A 26212-nucleotide genomic window follows, 5' to 3' on the forward strand; every position below is an offset into this window, starting at 1 on the left:
GCAAGGTGGCCTACAAACCTGCCTCAGTTACACCAGCTCTGTCAGGAGGAATGGGCCAAAATTCATCATACTTATTGTGGGAAGCTTGTGGAAGTCTACCCAAAACATTTGACCCAAGTTAAACATTTTAAAGGCAGTGCTACCAAATACTAATTGAGTGTATGTAAACTTCTGACCCACTGGGAATGTGATGAAAGAAATAGAAGCTGAAATAAATAATTATCTCTACTATTATTCTGACATTTCACATTCTTAAAATAAAGTGGTGATCCTAACTGACCTAAGATAGGGAATTGTTTCTAGGATTGAATGTCAGGAATTGTGAAAAACTGAGTTGAAATGTGTTTGACTGAGCTGTAATTAAACTTCCAACTTCAACTGTATATACAGTATATATGTATATATATATATATATATGTGTGAGCAGATGTGCAGAAACAGGCCCTGGGAACAGAGTTGTAAATGTAATTTAGCTTGTTTGTGTAGATCAAGATTGTTCCTCGCTGCCCTTCCCACACTGCTGAATTTCTGCCGATCGTAAACACAGGTCACATACTGTGGTCGCACATAAGAGGCTCGGATTCATGAATAAGTCACACAAGACAAGGTTGTGTCAGTAAAAAGATACTACCATATAATAATGAAAAAACACCTCCACTTCGCTGATCCTCAACACTGGGGCACCACAATGATGCATGCTCAGCCCCCTCCTTTAATCCCTGTTCACCCATGACTGCGTGGCCACGCACGCCTCCAACTCAACTATCAGGTTTGCAGACGACAGTAGGCCTGATCATCAACAATGACAAGACAGCCTACTGCTTGCTCGTGTTTCTTGGCCCAAGCAAGTCTCTTCTTCTATTGGTGTCCTTTAGTTGTGGTTTCTTTGCATCAATTTTACCATATTTCTAGCTTAAACTGACAGATTTTTATGGGGATTTTTTTATTATGCTACTTAGATTTTCACGGTGGCGCAGACATCAACCTGAGGTGGTTAAGATTCACATACACACATACACACGCACTACACACACAATTCAACAGTGAAAGTGTGACATGTACACACAAGTGTGACATATGTACACACAATGACATATGTACTTACTTACAGCGGATGTGACTCTCGACCCATGCACTGCACACCCCAGACTCACTGTCATTGTAAATAACTGTCTTGCCTAGTTAAATAAATGTTAAATAAAACATATAAAACAATTGACAATCTCAAATCAGTGAAATGTGGAGACCTACGGAGAGAGAAGGGAACTGAGAAGAGGTTTGAGGAAAAGCACTGTATTTGAAATGAAGGGATATAATACAGGTAAACATTACTGGGAGGTTGACCTGGGGGAGAAGACTCAGTGGAGTGTTGGAGTCGCCCAGGACCCAGAGAAGAGAGGTACAAACATCCAAATGATTCCAGAGAACGCCTACTGGAGCATACGTTTGTAAAACAAAGTATTGAAAGCAGTCTCCTACTGTACTTCCCGCTGAACTGAAACCTGAGAAGCTGGGAGTGTTAGTGGATAGTATTTTTCAATGTTGAGAAGAAATGCCACTCCTTCACTGGAACATTTACTAAGAAACTCTATCCCTTCTTTGGCCCGTTGTTAGGTTGTAAAGAGGAACTCAAAATCTCACCCATCTGACAAGCGATATCCTCCTCATGCTGAGAAGTGAACCTGTAAAAGATTGCAGTTGACAGGCAAGGCCATATCATTGTTTGTTCAGTCTTTGGTTACTACTGCATGTGTGTGTGACTATTAGTTACTCTAAAAAAAACAAAATCTCTGTGGTCTTATTAGTACTCTAATAACTCCAAACTTTGTGGTTTTCTTAGTACTCTAATACCCCCAAACTCTCTGTGGTTTTCTTAGTACTCTAATACCCCCAAACTCTCTGTGGTTTTCTTAGTACTATAATACCCCCAAACTCGGTGGTTTTAAGTACTCTAATACCCCCAAACGCTGTGTATTTATTAGTATTCTAATACCCCCAAACTCTGTGGTTTTATTAGTACTCTAATACCCCCAAACTCTATGTGGTTTTATTAGTACTCTAATACCCCCAAACTCTGTGTTTTTATTAGTACTCTTATACCCCCAAACTCTGTGGTTTTATTAGTACCCTTTAAAAAAAAAGTTCTATGTGGTTGTATTTAACCATGGGGAAAATAACTGATGGGTAGAGTGCAAGGCGGATTATCTTCCATTGTTTGAGTATTTATTTAGCTTTAGCAGTTATCAACTTTGTGAAGATTTAAGTTACTTCAATCTTTTACATATTTTATCTCACAGAAATTGGTCTGAGCGATGTGAGATGGAATGTTTTGCCCTTTTTTTTGTCTACTGTTATCTAATGTTTTAGATGTAACTGTAAAAATCTATTAAAATCTCTATAATGATTCTATATATACTCAATATTTTAAAGTTAGTAAATATCCCTTGTTACAAAGATGTATAGACTAATGTATTCCATTTTGTCATACTCATTTGTCATATTGGTGTTTTTTTATGTTCATATCGTACAGTCATATTTCTTTTAAAAACAATATAAAGAATCACTTTATATCTCAGACTGATTGAACTAGCATGCTAGAAATGTCTGTAATACGGTCAAAATAGATGTTACACTGAACAACTTCAGGCTTTACAGGGTCAATATATTGTGTCAAATCTCTGGCAATCCAACTTTCATGCTTGGTCATTGTAAATATAATCAAAGTTTTACGTGATGGATGATTACCAAACTTGTCAAAATAACTACATACAAGCCATTAGAAGGTAGTTGTTTCTCTCAATCCTAGTCATCAATAGATCTACATCCAGATACCAAATAAGATCTTGTATTTTTCTCAAATCAACATTTAGTATTTTAAAACAAAATGTTTGTTTAATTTCATACACAAAAATCTACTGAAATAATGAACGAATAATATATTAATACAGATAATGGAACACAACGTAGATGCCTGGTTAAATGACAGCAAAGGATCAAACAAATTAATCCACAATTCTGGATATTACTTAATCGATAACTATTAACACAGCTTGATACCATGATAAGCTATTGACAGACAGGGAATGTGATCAATTTTGTTTTTCTATGTTGCTGTGATGGACAAAATTGTGATTGGTTTTGCATCATTGTTCCAGGGTGAGAAAAGTGGCAGGACATCATCCTGATAACTTGGTCCGTCGATAAATGAGTAGATGAGTGAGCCGTCATCTGCATTAAAGAAAGTCACCTTCTTTTCCTGATAATCCAGATAGATACCAACTTTATCTGGAATACCTTTCTCAAGAACATGTTCTTCATCCTCCATTGCTTTAAGTCTTTGCCCATTGGATAGTCTGATTACCCAGAAGCCACCTTTTGGTCTGAAAACCAGCGGCCCCTTCCTGTGAGCCGTTGCCTTGGTAACGCCAAGCACCCAGTCGTCCTTCTTCACTTTCACCTCCCAGTAACTCTTCCATGCACGGCCCATTTTGCCCAACACAAAAGGCTCTTCATCAAAACAGTTCTCAATGTTAATGTTTCTCTGCTGTGATTCATCTATCCACTGTAGTGATTTCCCATCTATCTTCAGCTTAGGGTGAGCTGTGTCCACATCCAGAGTAACATCCACTGTGGAGAATAGGAAAACAGATTAAATTACAAAATAATCTCCATTGATTAAAATTTGGCATGTAGGGCAAATTAAGTATTTTTATTTTATTAAGTAATTTAATTGAGTTGAAAAACTGATTCTGTTGACAGAGCCCATTACCTTCATGTGAGCGTGCTTGATTTATATCTGGAGAAAGAACAAACATTTTTAAGCGTAACAATGACAAATTCAGTGTCTCACATTTCACATTAATATTATTTGAAATTATATTGTATTTTAAAGAGACACATTACCGAACTCTGCAGTGTTCTTCCTGGAACTGGCTGATGCATCTACAATTGCAATGATAAACCAGAATAAGGTATGGAATACAAAGTTAATAACTGGGAAAGATACTGTGCAATTAAAAAATATATACTGACTTAATACTGATGCGCTTGGGTAAGAGGGTGTACTAGGGTAAGTTGGTGTAACGTTGGTGCTTACACAGAATATACACAGCACCAACTGTATTGATGTAATATACTTCACACCTTTCTTAGGAGGTGGTTTGAACTGAGTTTCTGTCTGTAAAGGGTTTTCTTGCCTTGCAATTGAGTCATAACCTTCATTTCACCAAAACAATAGAATTCTCCTTAAATAATTTTAAATATACAATCTTCATCTGAAATATTTTGTCAGACCCTGTAACTGCACATGCTTTCAATCAATGTCATGTTTGTGTTGTTTATTAGATAACACATGTTAGGTTATAACATCAAACACTAAAATATTAAGTCCTTAAGAATCAGAGATCATATTTTCAATTTACCAACTCATGATTGGCTTATTTTGTATTATGATGATGATCCACTAAATGATCCACTAAAAGTATTGATATTAAGAGACTTAAAGCTTACCTTTATCCTTTGTTGAATCCCTGATGATCGGCACTGTATAAAGTAATATGGTGTTGAATAATACAGTTTTCTTCTTTTGAAAGACAATTATCCATAATAATCTTTTCATGAAGAGAAGAAAACAAACTTACTCTGGTCTTCTGGTTTTGATCCACAACATCCTGTAAAAGAAAGAAAGAGTTGTGGCTTATTTTGATCCAGTGGAATATGTACTATAGCTGTACTGAATATAGTAGTCTGGGGTAAATTCATGTATTTAGGGTAATGATTTAGGTTTGTATCTAAGCAGCTTTACCCATGGTGGTGGCTAATTGGTAACAGCTAACAATTAAATAGTCCTAAGTAGTCCCAGAATAATTCAGTTTTTTCCAATTCTCAGCCACAGCGCCTATAAAGATATTGTCAGCCTCATTTCACGTCCACTAGACCTGATTCACATTGCTAACAAAAACCAAGAGACACATTTAAAGGAAGCATGATGCCATAAACTTTTATATTGTTACCACAAAAAGAAGTGAAAAAAATGCTTACCTTGACATTTTACTAAGTAGACTGTATCAGAGAGAGAGAGATTTCCAGTTCTGATGGTGATTATTTTTCAGATAGTTACGTTGTGTATCAATGTCTGTCCTGTTTTGTTGTATATCACCACTTAATGTCTCAAATATGATTTATACCAAGTACCCATTTACCAAATTGCTAATGCTAAATGCTGTGGCCATATGAGAACAGAAAAAATGGATAAGGAGACAACATACTGCAGCTCCTCTGGTTAATGTGTAAGCAGTCAGTTGTCACCTTCCAGCAAGAATCACATGGGAGGAAACTGGGAGGCTCCAGGTTTTATCAAGACAACACATTGTATCTTATTGGCTTCCTCAGTACTTTACAGGAAAGCTGCCCCCCATGGCCATTTTAGTTACTGCAAGTGTTATGTATAGTCAGTGTGTACTGTATCATAACACATATTCATGTGTTGTAGATCTTAGAAAAAAAGTGCTATCTAGAACCTAAAAGGGTTCTACATGGAACCAAAAAGTGTTCTACCTGGAAGCAAAAAGGTTTATCATATGGGGATAGCTTAAGAACCCTTTTGGAGCCTTTTTTCTAAGACTGTGCTGTGCCTCTTGGCATTGAGGCAGTAACACACTCTTAGACAGATTTACCAAATGTTTATGCCTTAGGGAATATTGCAACTGAAAGTATAAAGGATTTGGCAATTGATGATGAGGCTATTGATTGGAAGGATGTCTGGCAGAATACACAGTGTTTCACTCCTCAAAGAACCCAAAACATCTGTAATTGTAAGGCTGTCATAGGTCGTACTGGACACATCTTGTAAGTTTTTATACAAAACAGGCTCCAAGCCCAAACTGTGACCTATGTTACCTCTGTAACACTTTATTTCAAGGGGTCCTTTTTACAGTTTAATTACACATCCGTTTTGTAACGAAAGCCCCATATACTACCCACCACTGTGACCTGTATGCTCTCGTTGGCTGGTCCTTGCTACATATTCATCGCCAAACTCACTGGCTCCAGGTCATCTATGTCTTTGCTAGGTAAAGCTAAGCCTTATCTCAGCTCACTGGTCACCATAGCAATTCCCACCCGTAGCATGCGCTCCAGCAGGTATATTTCACTGGTCATCCCCAAAGCCAACACCTTCTTTAGCCGCCTTTCCTCCAGTTCTCTGCTGCCAATGACTACAATGAATTGCAAAAATCACTGAAGTTGGAGACTTATATCTCCCTCACTAACTTTAAGCGTCAGCTGTCAGAGCAGCTTACCGATCACTGCAGCTGTATACAGCCACTCTGTAAATAGCCCATCCAACCAACTACCTACCTCATCCCCATATTTCTTTTTGTTTTTCTGCTCTTTTGCACACCAGTATTTTTACTTGCACATCCTCATCGGCACATATATCTCTCCAGTGTAAATTGCTAAATGTAATTACTTTGCCACTATTGGACTATTTATTGCCTTACCTCCTTACTTCATTTGCACACACTGTATACAGATTTTTTTCTATTGTGTTATTGACTGAACTTTTGTTTATCCCATGTGTAACTCTGTGTTGTTTTTGTCGCACCGCTTTGTTTTATCTTGGCCAGGTCGCAGTTGTATAGGAGAACTTGTTCTCAACTGGCCTACCTGGTTAAATAAAGGTCGATAGCCATGGTTTCTCAATTGATTGCCTCGCCTGGTTCACCAACTACTTCTCTGATAGAGTTCAGTGTGTTAAATTGGAGGGCCTGTTGTCCGGGCCTCTGGCAGTCTCTATGGGGGTGCCACAGGGTTCAATTCTTCGGCCGACTCTTGGGCCGATGTCGCTCTTGCTGCTGGTGAGTCTCTGGTACACCTCCACGCAGACGACACCATTCTGTATACTTCTGGCCCTTCTTTGGACACTGTGTTAACAACCCTCCAGACGAGCTTCAATGCCATACAACTCTCCTTCCGTGGCCTCCAACTGCCCTTAAATACAAGTAAAACTAAATGCATGCTCTTCAACCAATCGCTGCGTGCACCTGCCCGCCCGTCCAGCATCACTACTCTGGACGGTTCTGACTTAGAATATGTAGACAACTACAAATACCTAGGTGTCTGGTTAGACTGTAAACTCTCCTTCCAGACTCACATCAAACATCTCCAATCCAAAGGTAAATCTAGAATTGGCTTCCTATTTCGCAACAAAGCATCCTTCACTCATGCTGCCAAACATACCCTTGTAAAACTGACCATCCTACCGATCCTCGACATCGGCGATGTCATTTACAAAATAGCCTCCAATACCCTACTCAACAAATTGGATGCAGTCTATCACAGTGCCATCCGTTTTGTTACCAAAGCCCCATATACTACCCACCACTGCGACCTGTACGCTCTCGTTGGCTGGCCCTCGCTTCATTCTCGTCGCCAAACCCACTGGCTCCAGGTCATCTACAAGACCCTGCTAGGTAAAGTTCCCCCTTATCTCAGCTCGCTGGTCACCATAGCAGCACCCACCTGTAGCACGTGGTCCAGCAGGTATATCTTTCTGGTCACCCCCAAAAGCAATTCTTCCTTTGGCCGCCTCTCCTTCCAGTTCTCTGCTTCCAATGACTGGAACGAACTACAAAAATCTCTGAAACTGGAAACAATTATCTCCCTCACTAGCTTTAAGCACCAGCTGTCAGAGCAGCTCACAGATTACTGTACCTGTACATAGGCCATCTATGTATGGCCCAAACAACTACCTCTTCCCCTACTGTATTTATTTATTTATTTTGCTCCTTTGCACCCTATTATTTCAATTACTACTTTGCACATTCTTCGACTGCAAATCAACCATTCCAGTGTTTTACTTGCTATATTGTATTTACTACGCCACCATGGCCTTTTTTTTGCCTTTACCTCCCTTATCTCACCTCATTTGCTCACATCGTATATAGACTTATTTTTCTACTGTATTATTGACTGTATGTTTGTTTTACTCCATGTGTAACTCTGTGTTGTTGTATGTGTCGAACTGCTTTGCTTTATCTTGGCCAGGTCGCAATTGTAAATGAGAACTTGTTCTCAACTTGCCTACCTGGTTAAATAACTTATTAATCAAACTGTTTAAAACTGATAACTACTGAACCAGAATTGTATAGTGCGTATATAGTTTGATAACTGGAACACTGTAAAATTCAATATTTTTACCTCATAAATGTATCAATTTGACATCAGTGTCTGTTGTAAGGTAAAACTGAATCATACTTGGATGTGGCTTTAAATACTACATCATTCTCCATCAGCCAGTGTGCTTCAATAGGACAAAGTGGAAAGAGTCACTATGTGCTACCATGATAGTGTAGTGTACAATCCACTGCTGAAATACCTGGGTTATATAGAAAAAGATTCCCCTCATCATCTGAATTTCATTGATCCACTGTCAGCTGATTAATTTCTAGCAGAGAGACAGACAGTACTGTATCAGTCACGTAGAAAAGGTGATCTTGTACAATGTTGCATGGGGAAGAAATGGCATACAACACTATACTACGTTTTTACAGTTTCCAACTGCTTTACAATACCCATATTTCTGATTATTTGTCCTAAGTATGTATTGCATAAGGATAATGAAACTGTAAGACTGACACATTTCCCAACATCCTCATAACCTGCCATTGGATACAAGTTATTATTTTAAAATGTGAGTGTCAAGTTTTTGTCAAAAACAGTTTGGAAAATTATATTTACCATCTACTATTCGTTCTATTCAGCTCTTCAAAAATAACAGCTTTGAAATGTGTATCTTGTATTCTTTGCTATTAGATGTAATGCATCACCGGGGGTAAACTACCTGCCCTCCAGGACACCTACACCACCCGATGTCACAGGAAGGCCATAAAGATCATCAAGGACAACAACCACCCCAGCCACTGCCTGTTCACCCCGCTATCATCCAGAAGGCGAGGTCAGTACAGGTGCATCAAAGCAGGGACCGAGAGACTGAAAAACAGCTTCTATCTCAAGGCCATCAGACTGTTAAACAGCCACCACTAACATTTAGTGGCTGCTGCCAACATACTGACTCAACTCCAGCCACTTTAATAATGGGAATTTATGGAAATGTATGTAAAAATGTATCACTAGCCACTTTAAACAATGCCACTTAATATAATGTTTACATACCCTACATTACTCATCTCATATGTATATGTATATACTGTACTCTATACCATCTACTGCATCTTGCCTATGCCGTTCTGTACCATCACTCATTCATATATCTTTATGTACATATTCTTTATCCCTTTACACTTGTGTGTATAAGGTAGTAGTTGTGGAATTGTTAGGTTAGATTACTCGTTGGTTATTACTGCATTGTCGGAACTAGAAGCACAAGCATTTCGCTACACTCGCATTAACATCTGCTAACCATGTGTATGTGACAAATACATATTTTATTTTATTTGATTTAATGGTAGTTAAAATAACTACATGGTGAGCCTATCATTATCTGATGTTTTGGTGTGTCACGACTTCCGCCGAAGTCGGTCCCTCTCCTTGTTCGGGCGGCGTTCGGCGGTCGATGTCACCAGCCTTCTAGCCATCGCCGATCCACTTTCATTTTCCATTTGTTTTGTCTTTGTATTACACACCTGATTTCAATTCCCCAAATACGTGTTCATTATTTAACCCTCTGTTCCCCCATGGTTTTTTGTGAGTGATTGTTTGTATGTATACGGTCCGTTATTGTGGGCTAGTTATTTGTGTTGTATTTATTGATTCCTTGAGTAAATTACATTCCTTAGTAATTTCTGCTATCCTGCGCCTGACTCCTCCACACCAGCTACACACAGGCTGATTACATGGTGAATAAACTAAATGTTCTCATTGTATTTCATAGAAAACACATTTTGCATGAATGGCTCACGGTTGAAAGATGTGTGAAACCTCAATTAATCAAAGGTTCTGAACATAAGATAGGGGGCATTACAAGTGTTATCAGTTTAGAGTTTAGTACTTAGAGTTTTAAAAATTCACCACATACTTGTGAAAATACCACCACTCCAAACAGCTAGACAGAATTGAACCACCTCATGCTGCCATTCTGTTTAAACAAACGGATAGCACACTCCTCTTCCATGAAACTGATGTTTTCTGAAGAGTGTCAGTAAGTATTATTTGACTCTGACATGTGTGTTTGCGTGTACTTAAGGGAGGGAGGGAGAGAGAGAGGGAGAGAGAGAGAGAGGGAGGGAGAGGGAGAGAGGGAGAGAGGGAGAGAGGGAGAGAGGGAGAGAGGGAGAGAGGAGAGAGAGAGAGAGAGAGAGAGAGAGAGAGAGAGAGAGAGAGAGAGAGAGAGAGAGAGAGAGAGAGAGAGAGAGAGAGAGAGAGAGAGAGAGAGAGAGAGAGAACTAGATCACCTTTAATTCTTGTGGTGAAACTTGATTCAGTGTTAAGGCCCCCTGTGATGTTGCTGAACAGGTGGGACTGCATTTTTGTGGGGCATCAGAAGATCTATACACCCAACCCTTCTGTCTCAACTACTATCCACCTTATCCTGGTAGCCAGATCTGTTTATGCTTTGACCAACTCTTACGACATTTACTGTCATGTGATCCAGCAGTTGGTTAAGAACCAGCCAATATCCAACCTATAGCATACACTAGTTTATTTTATATTTTTTTACAATCATATTTGAATCGTTTTGGGTCCATGCTGGATGACAAAGAATTTGTTAGGTGGGGTTGTACAGGTCCTTGTTGTGCCAACATTTTAACCAAAACTCGTCAGACCTGATGTTATTGTGTGTGTGTGTGTGTGTGTGTGTGTGTGTGTGTGTGTGTGTGTGTGTGTGTGTGTGTGTGTGTGTGTGTGTGTGTGTGTGTGTGTGTGTGTGTGTGTGTGTGTGTGTGTGTGTGTGTGTGTGTAAAGCCATAGTCACACTGCTTTGTGAGTATGACCCTAATGTGTTTCTGTAACCTTTATTTTTACAAGTAGTCATACTGAGAACAAGGTCTCTTTATACAGATGAGCCCTGTAATTACAAAGATACCCACATCAAATACAAATATACAATGCAAATACTGGTAGCCATGTTACTTAACACTCTGTGCTTGCCTACAACCAACAACAAGGAAGAATGCAGCTACTATTGACACATCCTACGCATTTGCTCTGAGTGGAAAAATTGTGCTATTCATCATTGTTGTTATTATTTGCATGTTTGGGACACTTATTGTCAGTCGGGTTATTCAATTCATATTGACCATCCACCCAACCTAGTCTGACATTTAAATATTTGTTTGATGATACAGTGTTTTGATGTCACAGTGGTCAGCATAGGTAGCAGCATACAGTCCTGTATGTAAGATAACTGCATGTAACATACATGTAGACCCAACCTATGGCTTTACTAGGGCTGCACCTGAAATGACACTCTATTCCCTATTTAGTGCACTACTTTGATAGGACTCTGGTTAAAAGTAGTGCGTTGTACAGAGATTTGGGATTTCCCCTTACGTTCCAAGAAAATGAGAAATTGTCGCTCAAAAAGAAGGGGGAAGTAACAAAGAGTCACTGATAACAACCAAAATGAAACAGGTGTGGTTTTAGTAGAGGTTCTGAAAGACACTCATGGGAGTGTCCACTGAAAGTTGACTAGCAACAACAGACTTTTGTCACGGAGGGATAAGCAATTGTTTTTGAGGTATTGGCTGAGCTGCCTGAGGCTAACGTTGTTGCTTCCATGCCTCTTGTTTGCAAAACCTGTGCTCAAACGAGTGACTCCCTGAACACATCGACACGTGTCACCGACAAAGTAGTGTTAACAGCCGTGTCACAAAAACACTGGCAGAGCAAATGAAACAACCACTTCTAGGTCTCAGAGCGGGTCATGTCACCGCTAGCACACTGCTAATTAGCTAGCCGATGCACATACACATACATATGAAATTCAAATCAAATCAAATTGTATTAGCCACATGCGCTGAATACAACAGGTGTAGACCTTACAGTGAAATGCTTACTTACGAGCCCCTAACAAACAATGCAGTTCCCAAAAAATATGGATAAGAAAAAGAGATAAAAGTAACAAGTAATTAAAGAGCAGCAGTAAAATAACAATAGCGAGACAATATACAGGGGGGGTTACCAATATTTAGTCAATGTGCGGGGGCACTGGTTAGTTGAGGTAGTATGTACATGTAGGTAAAGTTATTAAAGTGACTATGCATAGATGATAACAGAGAGTAGCAGTGGCTTGTCTTATGGCTTGGGGGTAGAAGCTGTTTAGAAGCCTCTTGGACCTAGACTTGGCGCTATGGGACTGCTTGCCGTGCGGGAGCAGAGAGAACAGTTTATGACTAGAGTGGCTGGAGTCAATTTTTTGGGCCTTCCTATATGACCGCCTGGTATAGAGGTTCTGGTTGGCAGGAAGCTTTGCCCCAGTCATGTACTGGGCTGTTCGCACTACCCTCTGTAGTGTCTTGCGGTCGGAGACCGAGCAGTTGCCATACTAGGCAGTGATGCAACCAGCCAGGATGTTCTCGATGGTGCAGCTGTAGAACTTTCTGAGGATCTTAGGACCCATGCCAAATCTTTTCAGTCTCCTATGGGGGAATAGGATTTGTCGTGCCCTCTTCACGACTGTCTTGGTGTGCTTGGACCATGTTAGTTTGTTGGTGATGTGGACACCAAGGAACTTGAAGCTCTCAACATGCTCCACTGCAGCCCCGTTGACGAGAATGGGGGTCCTCTTTTTCATGTAGTCCACAATCATCTCCTTTGTCTTGATCACGTTTAGGGAGAGATTGTTGTCTTGCACCTTACGGCCAGGTCTCTGACCTCCTCCCTATAGGCTGTTTCGTCATTGTTGGTGATCAGGCCTACCAATGTTGTGTCATCAGGGAGTACAGGAGGGGACTGAGCACTCACCTCTGAAGGGCCCCTGTGTTGAGGATCAGCGTGGCGGATGTGTTGTTAACTACCCTTACCACCGTCAGGGTAGTTAGGAAGTCCAGGATCCAGTTGCAGAGGGAGGTGTTTAGTCCCAGGGTCCTTAGCTTATTGATGAGCTTTGAGGGCACCATGGTTTTGAACGGGACCCAGAGAAGAGAGTTTCAAAAATCCAAATGATTCCAGAGAACGCCTACTGGAGCGTACATTTGGAAAACAAAGTATTGAAAATAGTTGACTGGACTGAAACCTGAGAAGCTGGGAACATTTACTAAGAAACTCTATCCCTTCTTTGGCCCGTTGTTAGGTTGTAAAAAGGAACTCAAAATCGCACCCGTCTGACTAGCGATAACCTCCTCAAGCTGCAAAGTGAACCTGTAAAAGATTGCAGTTAACAGGCAAGGCCGTAGCATTGTTTGTTCAGTCTTTGGTTACTACTGCCTGTGATTTTATTAGTACTCTAATACCCCACAACTCTCTGTGGTTTTATTAGTACTCTAATACCCCACAACTCTCTGTGGTTTTATTTGACCATGGGGAAAACAGCTGATGCATAGTGTGCAATGCAGATTATCTTCCAGTTTGACCAATTATTTAGCTTAATGTAACGGCTTTCTTCCTGGGATGAAGGAGAGGATCAAAATGCAGCGCAGTTAGTGTTCAACATGTTTAATTTACCGAACTGTGAACACTTACAACAATACAAAACAACAAACGTGAAAACCGAGACAGTCCTATCTGGTGCACACAAAACACAGAGACAGGAAACAACCACCCACAATCCCCAACACAAAACAAGCCACCTATATATGATTCTCAATCAGGGACAACGATTGACAGCTGCCTCTGATTGAGAACCATATTAGGCTGGACACAGAAACAGACAAACTAGACACACAACATAGAATTCCCACCCAGCTCACGTCCTGACCAACACTAAACAAGCAAAACACATAAGAACTCTGGTCAGGACGTTACAGTACCCCCCTCCTGAGGTGCGGACTCCGAACGCACCCCTAAAACTCAAGAGGAGGGTCTGGGTGGGCATCTGTCCGCGGTGGCGGCTCCGGCGCCGGACGAGGACACCACTCCACCACTGTCTTTGTCCCCCTCCTTAGCGTCCTTTGAGTGGCGACCCTCGCCCACGACCTTGGCCTAAGAATCCTCCCCAAGGCCCCCACATGATTTAGGAGGTAGCTCAGGACAGAGAGGTAGCTCAGGACAGAGAGGTAGCTCAGGACAGAGAGGTAGCTCAGGACAGAGAGGTAGCTCTGGACTAATGGCAGCTCCGGACTGAGTGGCAGCTCCGGACTGAGTGGCAGCTCCGGACTGAGTGGCAGCTCCGGACTGTAGGGCAGCTCATGACTGTAGGGCAGCTCATGACTGTAGGGCAGCTCATGACTGTAGGGCAGCTCATGACTGTAGGGCAGCTCATGACTGGAAGGCAGCTCATGACTGGAGGGCAGCTCATGACTGGAGGGCAGCTCATGACTGGAGGGCAGCTCATGACTGGCGGGCAGCTCATGACTGGCGGGCAGCTCATGACTGGCGGGCAGCTCATGACTGGAGGGCAGCTCTTGACTGGCTGGCGGCTCTGGCAGCTCCTGACTGGCTGGCGGCTCTGGCAGCTCCTGACTGGCTGGCGGCTCTGGCAGCTCCTGACTGGCTGGCGGCTCTGGCAGCTCCTGACTGGCTGGCGGCTCTGGCAGCTCCTGACTGGCTGGCGGCTCTGGCAGCTCCTGACTGACGGACGGCTCTAGCGGCTCCTGACTGACGGACGGCTCTAATGGCTCGGGACAGACGGGCGGCTCTGAAGGCTCTTGGCAGACGGATGGCTCAGATGGCGCTGGGCAAACGGATGGCTCAGATGGCGCTGGGCAGACGGATGGCTCAGATGGCGCTGGGCAGACGGATGGCTCAGATGGCGCTGGGCAGACGGATGGCTCAGATGGCGCTGGGCAGACGGATGGCTCAGATGGCGCTGGGCAGACGGATGGCTCAGATGGCGCTGGGCAGACGGATGGCTCAGATGGCGCTGGGCAGACGGATGGCTCAGATGGCGCTGGGCAGACGGATGGCTCAGATGGCGCTGGGCAGACGGATGGCTCAAATGGCGCTGGGCAGACGGATGGCTCAGACGGCGCTGGGCAGACGGATGGCTCAGACGGTGCTGGGCAGACGGATGGCTCAGACGGCGCTGGGCAGACGAGCAGTGCAGGCGGCGTTGGGCAGACGGCCGACTCTGACCTGCTGAGGCGCACAGTAGGCCTGGTGCGTGGTGCCGGAACTGATGGTACCGGACTGGAGACACGCACCTTAAGGCTAGTGCGGGGAGCAGGAACAGGGCACACTGGTTTCTCAAAGCGCACTATAGGCCTGGTGCGTGGTGCCGGAACTGGTGGTACCGGACTGGAGACACGCACCACAGGGAGAGTGCGTGGAGGAGGAACAGGGCTCTGGAGACGCACTGGAAGCCTGGTGCGTGGTGTCGGCACTGATGGTACTGGGCTGGGGCGGGAAGGTGGCGCCGGATATACCGGACCGTGCAGGCGTACTGGCTCCCTTGAGCACTGAGCCTGCCCAACCTTACCTGGTTGAATGCTCCCCGTAGCCCGTCCAGTGCGGGGAGGTGGAATAACCCGCACTGGGCTGTGTAGGAGAACCGGGGACACCATTCGTAAGGCTGGTGCCATGTACACCGGCCCGAGGAGGCGTACTGGAGGCCAGATATGTTGAGCCGGCTTCATGGCACTTGGCTCAATGCTCATTCTAGCCCGCCCAGTGCGGGGAGGTGGAATAACCCGCACCGGGCTATGCACACGTACAGGAGACACCGTGCGCTCTTCCGCATAACACGGTGTCTGCCCGTACTCCCGCTCTCCACGGTAAGCATGGGAAGTGGGCACAGGTTTCCTACCTGCCCTCGCCACACTACCCTTTAGCCTCCCCCCAATAAATTTTTGGGTGAGCCTCTCGGGTTTCCAGCCGCTCTGCCTTGCAAGCGCCTCATAATGCCGCCTCTCCGCTTTTGATGCCTCCAGATCCACTTTGGGGCGGCGACACTCCTCTGGCTCTGCCCAGGGTCCTTCTCCGTCTAGAATCTCCTCCCATGTCCATTCCTCCTTTACTACTGCTGCTGTTGCTGCTGCCCGTTTCCACGCTGCTTGGTCCGGGTTTGGTGGGTGGTTCTGTAACGGCTTTCTGCCTGGGATGAAGGAGAGGACCAAAATGCAGCGCAGTTAGTGTTCAACATGTTTAATTTACCGAACTGTGAACACTTACAACAATACAAAACAACAAACGTGAAAACCGAGACAGTCCTATCTGGTGCACACAAAACACAGAGACAGGAAACAACCACCTACAATCCCCAACACAAAACAAGCCACCTATATATGATTCTCAATCAGGGACAACGATTGACAGCTGCCTCTGATTGAGAACCATATTAGGCTGGACACAGAAACAGACAAACTAGACACACAACATAGAATTCCCACCCAGCTCACGTCCTGACCAACACTAAACAAGCAAAACCCATAAGAACTCTGGTCAGGACGTTACACTTAAGCAATTTCTACTTAGTGAAGATTGAGTTACTTCTATCTATTACTTCTTCTATCCCACACTGATCTGAGCAATGTGAGATGGAACGATTACCCCTTTTAGATGTAACTGTAAAAATCTTCAAAATTCTCTGTTTTGATTCTGTAAATACTCATTACTGTAAAGTCAGACAATATTATCTGCTGTAATGATGTACAGACTAACATATTTTGTTTAGTCATACTAATTTGTCATATTAATGTTTTGTATATTCATTTTGTATAGTCATAGTTATTGTCAGATCAGGAGAAACAAGTTCCGAAGAAAAGGGCGTTTTATTCAACCAGCTCAAAAAATAACAGGACACCGGACTACAGCAGTAGCCACGAAACCCCACTCAGACACAGTCCAGGGAAAAACCACCTGTTAAACATGAACTAATGAAAACGAAACCCAAACTAACTGACAGTCAAACGAAAACAATCCCGCACAAAATCCCAAAGGAAATGACGAGATAAATACCCCCCCTAATTAACCAAAATGAAACCAGGTGAAACACAAAACAGACATAACCAAAAGAAAAGGAAAAAGGATCGGTGGCTGCTAGTAGACCTGCAACGACGACCGCCGAGCGCCGCCCGAACAGGGAGAGGAGCCCCCTTCGGTGGAAGTCGTGACAGTTATTTAAAAAAAAAAATAATAGAATCGCTTCATATAACAGACTGAATAAACTAAAATGTTGGTAGAAATATCTGTAATGATATGGTCTAACTAGATGTTGCACTGGACAAGTAGCTACAGGCGTCACTGGGTCAATATACATATTGTGTCAAGTATCTGTGTAACGATATTCCTCTTCGTCTGATGAAGAGTAGTCAAGATCGGACCAAAACGCAGCGTGGTAAGTGTCCATGTTAAATTTATTTAACTCAGAACACTAAATAACAAAAACAACAAAAAGACGAACGAAACCGAAACAGTTCTGTCTGGTGCAGACACAAAGACAGAAAACAACAACCCACAAAACACAGGTGGGATGAGGCTACCTAAGTATGGTTCTCAATCAGAGACAACGATAGACAGCTGCCTCTGATTGGGAACCATACCAGGCCAAGAAATACAAAACACATAGAAATACAAAACATAGAACAACATAGAACACCAGACCTAGAATGCCCACCCAAACTCACGCCCTGACCAACCAAAATAGAGACATAAAAAGGATCTCTAAGGTCAGGGCGTGACAATCTGGCTAACCAGATTCCATTGTTGGTCATTGTTTAGATAATCAAGGTTTATGTGATGGATGATTACCAAACTTGTCAAAACAACTATATACAAGCCAGTAGATGGTAGTTGTTTCTTTCAATCCTAGTCATCAATAGATCTACAACCAGATACCAAATAAGAACTTGTATTTTTCACAAATCAACAAAAATGCATGTTTAATGTCACACACAATACACTACTGAAATAATGAATGTCTAGTATATTAATAAAGAAGATGAAACACAACGTTGATGCCTGGTTTGATGACAGCAAAGGATCATATGAATTAATCCACAATTATTTATATTACTTAATCGAAAAGGATTCACATAGCTTTATACCACAATAAGCTATTGACAAATAGGGTATGTGATGAATTATGTTTTTCTATGTTGCCGAGATGGGCAAAATTGTGATTGCATCTGCATCGTTGTTCCAGGGTGAGAAAAGTGGGCGGACATCATCCTGATAACTTGGTCCATTAATAAATGAGTAGATGAGTGAACCTTCTTCTGCATTAAAGAAAGTCACCTTCCTTTCCTGATAATCCAGATAGATACCAACTTTATCTGGAATACCTTTGGCAAGAACACATTCTTCATCCTCCATGGCTTTAAGTCTTTGCCCATTGGATAGTCTGATTACCCAGAATCCATTAGTTGGAGTGAAAGCCAACGGCCCCTTCCTGTTAGCCGTTGCCTTGGCAACGCCAAGCACCCAGTCATCCTTCTCCTTCACATTCACCTCCCAGTAAGTCTTCAAAGGACTGCCCATTTTGCCCAACACAAAAGGCTCTTCATCAAAACAGTTCTCAATGTTAATGTTTCTCTGCTGTGATTCATTAGTCCACTGTAGTGATTTCCCATCTATCTTCAGCTTAGGGTGAGCTGTGTCCACATCCAGAGTAACATCCACTGTGGAGAATAGGAAAACAAAATATTTATTTACTCATAATTTTCATTGTAATTTAATCTTCAGTGATTTAAAGCTTAGTTATACAGGACAGAGAAAGTATTTTATTTTATTAGGTATTTTAAATGAGTTGAAAAACAGATTCTGGTGTCACAGCCCATTACCTTCATGTGAGCGTGCCTGATTTATATCTGGAAAAAAATACATTTAAAAAAGTATAGCAATGAGAAATTCAATGTCTCACATGTCATATGAATATTTTCTGAAATTATATTGTATTTAAACGAGACGCATTACCGAACTTTGCTGTCTTCTTGCTGGATCTTGCTGATGCATCTACAATTGCAATGATAAACTAGAATGAGGTATGGAACACAAAGCTAATAACTGGGAAAGATAATGTGTAACTAACAAAAATATACTGACTTAATATTGCGTAAGATGGTGCACTAGGGTAAGTTGGTGCAAAGTTGGTGCATACCCAGAAGTTATACAGCATCCTCTGTATTAATGTACAATATCTCTCACCTTTCTTAGGAGATAGTTTGACATGAGTATCTGTCTGTAAAGGGTTTTCTTGCCCTGCAGTTGAGTTATAACCTTCATATCACCAAAACAATAGAATAAAGTAAATTAACACTCTTCATGTGAAATATTTTGTCAGACCCTATAACTGCACATGCTCCAAACCCCACCCCACCCCCACCCCACACAAACACTTCCTCCACTATTTATAACATCAAACACTAAAATATTAAGTCCTGAAGAGTCAGAGATCATGTATTTAAATATACCAACTAATGATTGTCTTCTTTTGTAATAAGTATCCACTAAAAGTATTTACACGAAGAGATAAAAAGCTTATGTAACGGCTGTCGTAGTCGTTCTCCTCCTCAGACGAGGAGGAGCATGGATCGGACCAAGATGCAGAGTAGTTAGTGTTCATTATTTAATGAAAAATCAACAAAACACTTCAAAATACAAAACCAACAAACGTGACAAACCCGAAACAGTCCTGTGTGGCCCAAACACAGTCACAGGAACATGACAGAACCTCCCCCTTAAGGTGCGAACTCCGGGCGCACCAGCACAAAGTCTAGGGGAGGGTCTGGGTGGGCGTCTGTCCACGGTGGCGGCTCTGGTGCTGGTCGTGGTCCCCACCCCACCATAGTCAACCCCCGCTTCCGTGGCCTCCTCCCAATTGTAACGGCTGTCAATGTCGTTCTCCTCCTCAGACGAGGAGGAGCATGGATCGGACCAAGATGCGGAGTAGGAGGTATTCATGATTTTAATGGCAAACCAACAAACACTACAAATAAACAAAACAACAAACGTGACTAACCTGCAACAGTCCTGTGTGGCCCAAACGCTAACACAGGAAACAAACACCCACAAAACACCAGTGAAACCCTGGCTGCCTTAGTATGACTCTCAATCAGAGACAAACGATACACACCTGTCTCTAATTGAGAATCATACCAGGCCGAACACAAAACCCAACATAGAAATAGAAAACATAGACTGCCCACCCAACACTCACGCCCTGACCAATAAATACATATAAAACAAGAGAAAACAGGTCAGGAACGTGACATAACCCCCCCCTTAAGGTGCGAACTCCGGGCGCACCAACACAAAGTCTAGGGGAGGGTCTGGGTGGGCATCTGACCACGGTGGTGGCTCAGGCTCTGGGCGAGGTCCCCACCCCACCATAGTCACTCCCCGCTTCCGTATCCCCCTCCCAATGACCACCCTCCAACTCAACCCACCTAAATGAAGGGGCAGCATCGGGATAAGGGCCAGCACCGGGATAAGGGGCAGCAGGGGACAGACGGGCGGCTCTAATGGCTCGTGGCAGACGGATGGCTCAGATGGCGCTGGGCAGACAGATGGCTCAGACGGCGTTGGGCAGACAGATGGCTCAGACGGCGTTGGGCAGACAGATGGCTCAGACGGCGTTGGGCAGACGGATGGCTCAGACGGCGCTGGGCAGACAGATGGCTCAGACGGCGTTGGGCAGCCGGGCAGTTCAGGCACCGCTGGGCAGACGGGCAGTTCAGGCACCGCTGGGCAGACGGCAGACTCTGGCCGGCTGAGACGCACAATAGGCCTGATGCGTGGTGCCGGAACTGGAGGTACCGGGCTGAGGGCACGCACCTCAGGGCGAGTGCGGGGAGGAGGAACAGGGCTCTGGAGATGCACTGGAAGCCTGGTGCGTGGTGTAGGCACTGGTGGTACTGGGCTGGGGCGGGAAGGTGGCGCCGGATATGCCGGACCGTGAAGGAGGACACGCGCTCTTGAGCACCGAGCCTCTCCAACCTTACCAGGTTGACTGGTCCCCGTAGCCCTGCCAGTGCGGCGAGGTGGAATATTCCGCACTGGGCTATGCAGGCGAACCGGGGACACCACCTGTAAGGCTGGTGCCATGTACGCCGGCCCGAGGAGACGTACTGGAGGCCAGATACGTTGGGCCGGCTTCATGACATCCGGCTCGATGCCCAACCTAGCCCTCCCAGTGCGGCAAGATGGAATAGCCCGCACTGGGCTAAGCACGCGTACTGGGGACACCGTGCGCTTTACCGCATAACACGGTGTCTGACCAGTACGACGCCCTCTCACTCCACGGTAAGCCCGGGGAGTTGGCTCAGGTATCCAACCCGGCTTCGCCACACTCCCCTTTAGCCCCCCCCCAAGAAATTTTTGGGTGAGCCTCTCGGGTTTCCAGCCACTCTGCCTTGCAAGCGCCTCATAATGCCGCCTCTCCGCTTTCGCTGCCTCCAGCTCCGCTTTGGGGCGGCGACACTCCACTGGCTGTGCCCAGGGTCCTTTACCGTCTAGGATCTCCTCCCAAGTCCATTCCTCTTCTCTCCATTGCTTTGGTTCTTGCCGTCCTTCTCCAATCCGCTTGGTCCTGGTTTGGTGGGTGTTTCTGTAACGGCTGTCAATGTCGTTCTCCTCCTCAGACGAGGAGGAGCATGGATCGGACCAAGATGCGGAGTAGGAGGTATTCATGATTTTAATGGCAAACCAACAAACACTACAAATAAACAAAACAACAAACGTGACTAACCTGCAACAGTCCTGTGTGGCCCAAACGCTAACACAGGAAACAAACACCCACAAAACACCAGTGAAACCCTGGCTGCCTTAGTATGACTCTCAATCAGAGACAAACGATACACACCTGTCTCTAATTGAGAATCATACCAGGCCGAACACAAAACCCAACATAGAAATAGAAAACATAGACTGCCCACCCAACACTCACGCCCTGACCAATAAACACATATAAAACAAGAGAAAACAGGTCAGGAACGTGACACCAATATCCACCCTCCATGTCAATCCCACTATTCCAAAGGGCAGTAACGGACTGAGGGGCAGCACCTGACTGAGGGGCGGATCCTGGCTGGCTGGCTCTGGCGGATCCTGGCTGGCTGGCTCTGGCGGATCCTGGCTGGCTGGCTCTGGCGGATCCTGGCTGGCTGGCTCTGGCGGATCCTGGCTGGCTGGCTCTGGCGGATCCTGGCTGGCAGGCTCTGGCAGCTCCTGGCTGGCTGGCAGCTCCTGGCTGGCTGACTCTGGCTGGTCCTGGCTGGACGGACTCTGGCTGGTCCTGGCTGGACGGACTCTGGCTGGTCCTGGCTGGACGGACTCTGGCTGGTCCTGGCTGGATGGCGGCTCTGGCAGATCCTGTCTGGTTGGCGGCTCTGGCAGATCCTGTCTGGTTGGCGGAACTGGCAGATCCTGACTGACGAACGGCTCTGACGGCTCGGGACAGACGGGCGGCTCTAATGGCTCGGGACAGACGGATGGCTCGATTGCGCTTGGTAGACGGATGGCTCAGATGGCGCTGGGTAGACGGATGGCTCAGATGGCGCTGGGTAGACGGATGGCTCAGATGGCACTGGGCAGACGGATGGCTCAGATGGCGCTGGGTAGACGGATGGCTCAGATGGCACTGGGTAGACGGATGGCTCAGATGGCGCTTGGCAGACGGGCAGCTCTGGCCGGATGAGGCGCACTGTAGGCCTGGTGCGTGGTGCCGGAACTGGAGGTACCGGGCTAAGAACACGCACCTTCTGGCTAGTGTGGGGAGAAGGAACAGGGCATACTGGACTCTCAAGGCGTACTATAAGCCTGGTGCGTGGTACCGGCACTGAGGGCACGCACATCAGGGCGAGTACGGGGAGAAGGAACAGTGCGTACAGGACTCTGGAGACACACAGGAGGCTTGATGCGTGGTGCCGGAACTGGAGGCACTGGACTGGAGACACGCACCACAGGGAGAGTGCGTGGAGGAGGAACAGGGCTCTGGAGACGCACTGGAAGCCTGGTGCGTGGTGTAGGCACTGGTGGTACTGGGCTGGGGCAGGGAGGTGGCGCCGGAAATACCGGACCGTGCAGGCGTACTGGCTCCCTTGAGCACTGAGCCTGCCCAACCTTACCTGGTTGTATGCTCCCCGTCGCCCGACCAGTGCGGGGAGGTGGAATAACCCGCACCGGCCTACACCATGCGTAAGGCTGGTGCCATGTAAGCCGGGCCCGAGGAGACGCACTGGTGGCCAGATGCGTTGGGCCGGCTTCATGACATCCGGCTCAACGCTCAATCTAGCCCGGCCGATACGTGGAGCTGGAATGTACCGAACCGGGCTATGCACGCGTACAGGAGACACCATGCGCTCTACTGCGTAACACGGTGTCTGCCCGTACTCTCGCTCTCCACGGTAAGTCCGGGAAGTTGGCGCAGGTCTCCCACCTGACTTCGCCACACTACCCTTTAGCCGCCCCCCAAGAAATTTTGGGGTTGTACTTGCGGGCTTCCAGCCTTGCTTCCGTGCTGCCTCCTCATATCGCCGCCTCTCTGCTTTCGCTGCCTCCAGCTCAGCTTTGGGGCGGCGATATTCTCCTGGTTGAGCCCAAGGTCCCTTACCATCCAATTCGTCCTCCCATGTCCAGAAATCCTGTGTAGGTGGGTCCTGTTGCCGCTTGACACGCCGCTTGGTCCGATTCTGGTGGGTAATTCTGTCACGGCTGTCGTAGTCGTTCTCCTCCTCAGACGAGGAGGAGCATGGATCGGACCAAGATGCAGAGTAGTTAGTGTTCATTATTTAATGAAAAATCAACAAAACACTTCAAAATACAAAACCAACAAACGTGACAAACCCGAAACAGTCCTGTGTGGCCCAAACACAGTCACAGGAACATGACAGCTTACCCTTCTTTGTTGAATACGCTGGGATCTGTACTGTATAAAGTAATATAGTGTTGAATAATACATTTTCTTCTTTTGAAAGACAAATATCCATATTTTTATGGCAAGGACAAGAAAACAAACTTACTCTGGTCTTCTGGTTTTGATCCACAACATCCTGTAAAAGAAAGAAAGAGTTGTGGCTTATTTTAATCCAGTGGAATATGTACTATAGCTGTACTGAATATAGTAGTCTGGGGTAAATTCATGTATTTAGGGCTATTGATTGTATATCCGACCAGCTTTACCCATGGTGATGGTGGCTATTGCCATGGTGATGGTGGCTAAATGGTAACAGCTAACAGTCAAATATTCCCCAGTACATCACATCATGTACTTAGGGTAATGATTTAGGTTTGTATATCCGACCAGCTTTACCCATGGTGATGGTGGCTATTGCCATGGTGATGGTGGCTAAATGGTAACAGCTAACAGTCAAATATTCCCCAGTACATCACATCATGTATTTAGGGCTAATGATTGAGGGCTGGATTCAATCCATATTGCAGAAGTATTGCGGATCGGCATTATGGCTTGACTGAAATTTAACTGCAATGTTCCAGAATTTGTGGCGACTACATTCACGGTAAATGTTGCATACCGTATGTTGGCTCAATCGGAAATTTGCTTTAAAATTTGACCGCGTATGGATTGAATCCAGCCGTTAAGTATCTATATCCGGGCAGGTTTACCCATGGTGATGGTGGCTAAATGGTAATAGTTAACAGTCAAATAGTCCCAGAACACCTCTGTGTCTTGTCCTTCTCCAATACTCAGCCTCGGCACCTATAAAGAAATGATCAGCCTTATTTCACGTCTGCTAGACCTGATTCACATTGTTAACAAAAACTAAGAGACAAGTGTAAAGGAAACATGATGCCACCTTAATTTCTTAATTGGAGAAAGTAACTTGCAATGCCTCTGGCCAGTCTCGAATACAGACTTGTCATTGTGTTACCACCAAAATAAGTTGGTGATGCTGAACGGTTTTGTGATACGCTCAACCCTGTGGTATTAAGCACATTCATAACTGTTTTATAGCACCTCAAATTAATGTCACTTTATTTAAAGTGTCTGTGCACACTCCATAACGGCATGTGACATGGTTATGACACCCATCATTCCAGTAATAATGTGACACAGAGTTTGGTAAATTAAATAACGCCGTATTACAACATCTGGTACGTAGACACTTATGTAGCATGTAATAACATATGAAATAAGATGTCATGCAGACTGTGTAATAGCAGTTGTTATTAAAAGGTGACATAAGCATATATGACAACAGGATGAACAGTCCTTTATAACACCCATTGTAACTTATAAATCTTCTGCCCTTACTCATAACAATTTAAAACTACTCATTACAGTTTATGACAAATGTTATAATGTGTTATATAGCTGTTGTAAAGGCTTTGCTGAATGTATCAATAAGGACACCTACAGTAAACTGTTACCTTTGGGACTCATTGGATCAAGCACTAAAAAGCATTTGGTATCAGGTAGTTACCAATTGGGTACAATTATTTGAAGTAAGTACCAGAAAGTACCCATTGATACCATATAATGTCCTAGCAAATGTGTAATTTATATACCGTAAAATAAAGTACTACCCATATCACTTCCTACTGTGCTAGTTCAATTCTAGAGACATTTCAAGAAGGATTACATTCTAAAAGTGATTAGTTAGTTTTACAAAGGCAGTACTTCAGTTATCCTGTTGAAGGGGTTCTGTTTCAGGGTTATTTCAAGTTGTCTCATATCAAAAGGATTATTGTTTAACCCACTAGTATAATAGTTCAACGATACAGTAATAAAACAATAACGCTGAATGAATCAAAGAAGATTGATTTCAGGACATTATGGTGAATATTTTCAGACACTTACCTTGTGTATAAATTAATGTCCTGTTATGTTGTATGTGTACCACTTATAGTCTCAAATATGATTCATACCAAGTACCCATTTACCAAATTGCTTATGCTAAATGCTAGAGAGTGGCCATAATTACGAGAACAGAAAGAAGTGATAATGAGACAGCATGCTCCAGCTCCTTTGGTTAATGTGTAAGCAGTCAGTTGAACCTTCCAGCAAGTATCACGTAGGGAAACTGGGAGGGTCCAGGTTTTATCAAGACATCAATATCTTATTGGCTTCCTCATTACAGTACTTTGTAGGAAGCTGCCCCTCCCCATGGCCAGTTTAGTTACTGCAAGCATTATATTTACCAGGGGTTCCCAAACTTTTTTGTCCCACGACCCCATTATGATACAGTGGGGCAAAAAA

At 44.5% G+C, this 26212-nt stretch overlaps 1 protein-coding gene across 5 annotated transcripts in view; it reads right to left on the reverse strand.

Moving 5' to 3' along the window:
* Positions 1-26010, reverse strand: part of LOC120030137 (butyrophilin subfamily 1 member A1-like) — a 36367-nt gene extending 10357 nt beyond the window's left edge. The window contains exons 1-8 of one of the 5 annotated variants that reach the window (XM_038975458.1): positions 24394-24612; positions 24175-24263; positions 24015-24044; positions 23891-23920; positions 19201-19272; positions 18970-19008; positions 18837-18863; positions 18215-18674 (exon numbers count right to left, since the gene is read on the reverse strand). In XM_038975458.1, coding sequence (XP_038831386.1) covers positions 18215-18674; positions 18837-18863; positions 18970-19008; positions 19201-19272; positions 23891-23920; positions 24015-24044; positions 24175-24199 — 683 coding nt within the window. In that variant the 5' untranslated portion in view covers positions 24200-24263; positions 24394-24612. The other 4 variants (XM_038975459.1, XM_038975457.1, XM_038975461.1 and 1 more) reach the window with 4 other exon arrangements.
* Between the last annotated feature and the right edge of the window lie 202 nt (positions 26011-26212).

This window comes from Salvelinus namaycush, chromosome 36 (genome assembly GCF_016432855.1).
Source record: "Salvelinus namaycush isolate Seneca chromosome 36, SaNama_1.0, whole genome shotgun sequence".
NCBI classification, from domain to species: Eukaryota; Metazoa; Chordata; class Actinopteri; order Salmoniformes; family Salmonidae; genus Salvelinus; species Salvelinus namaycush.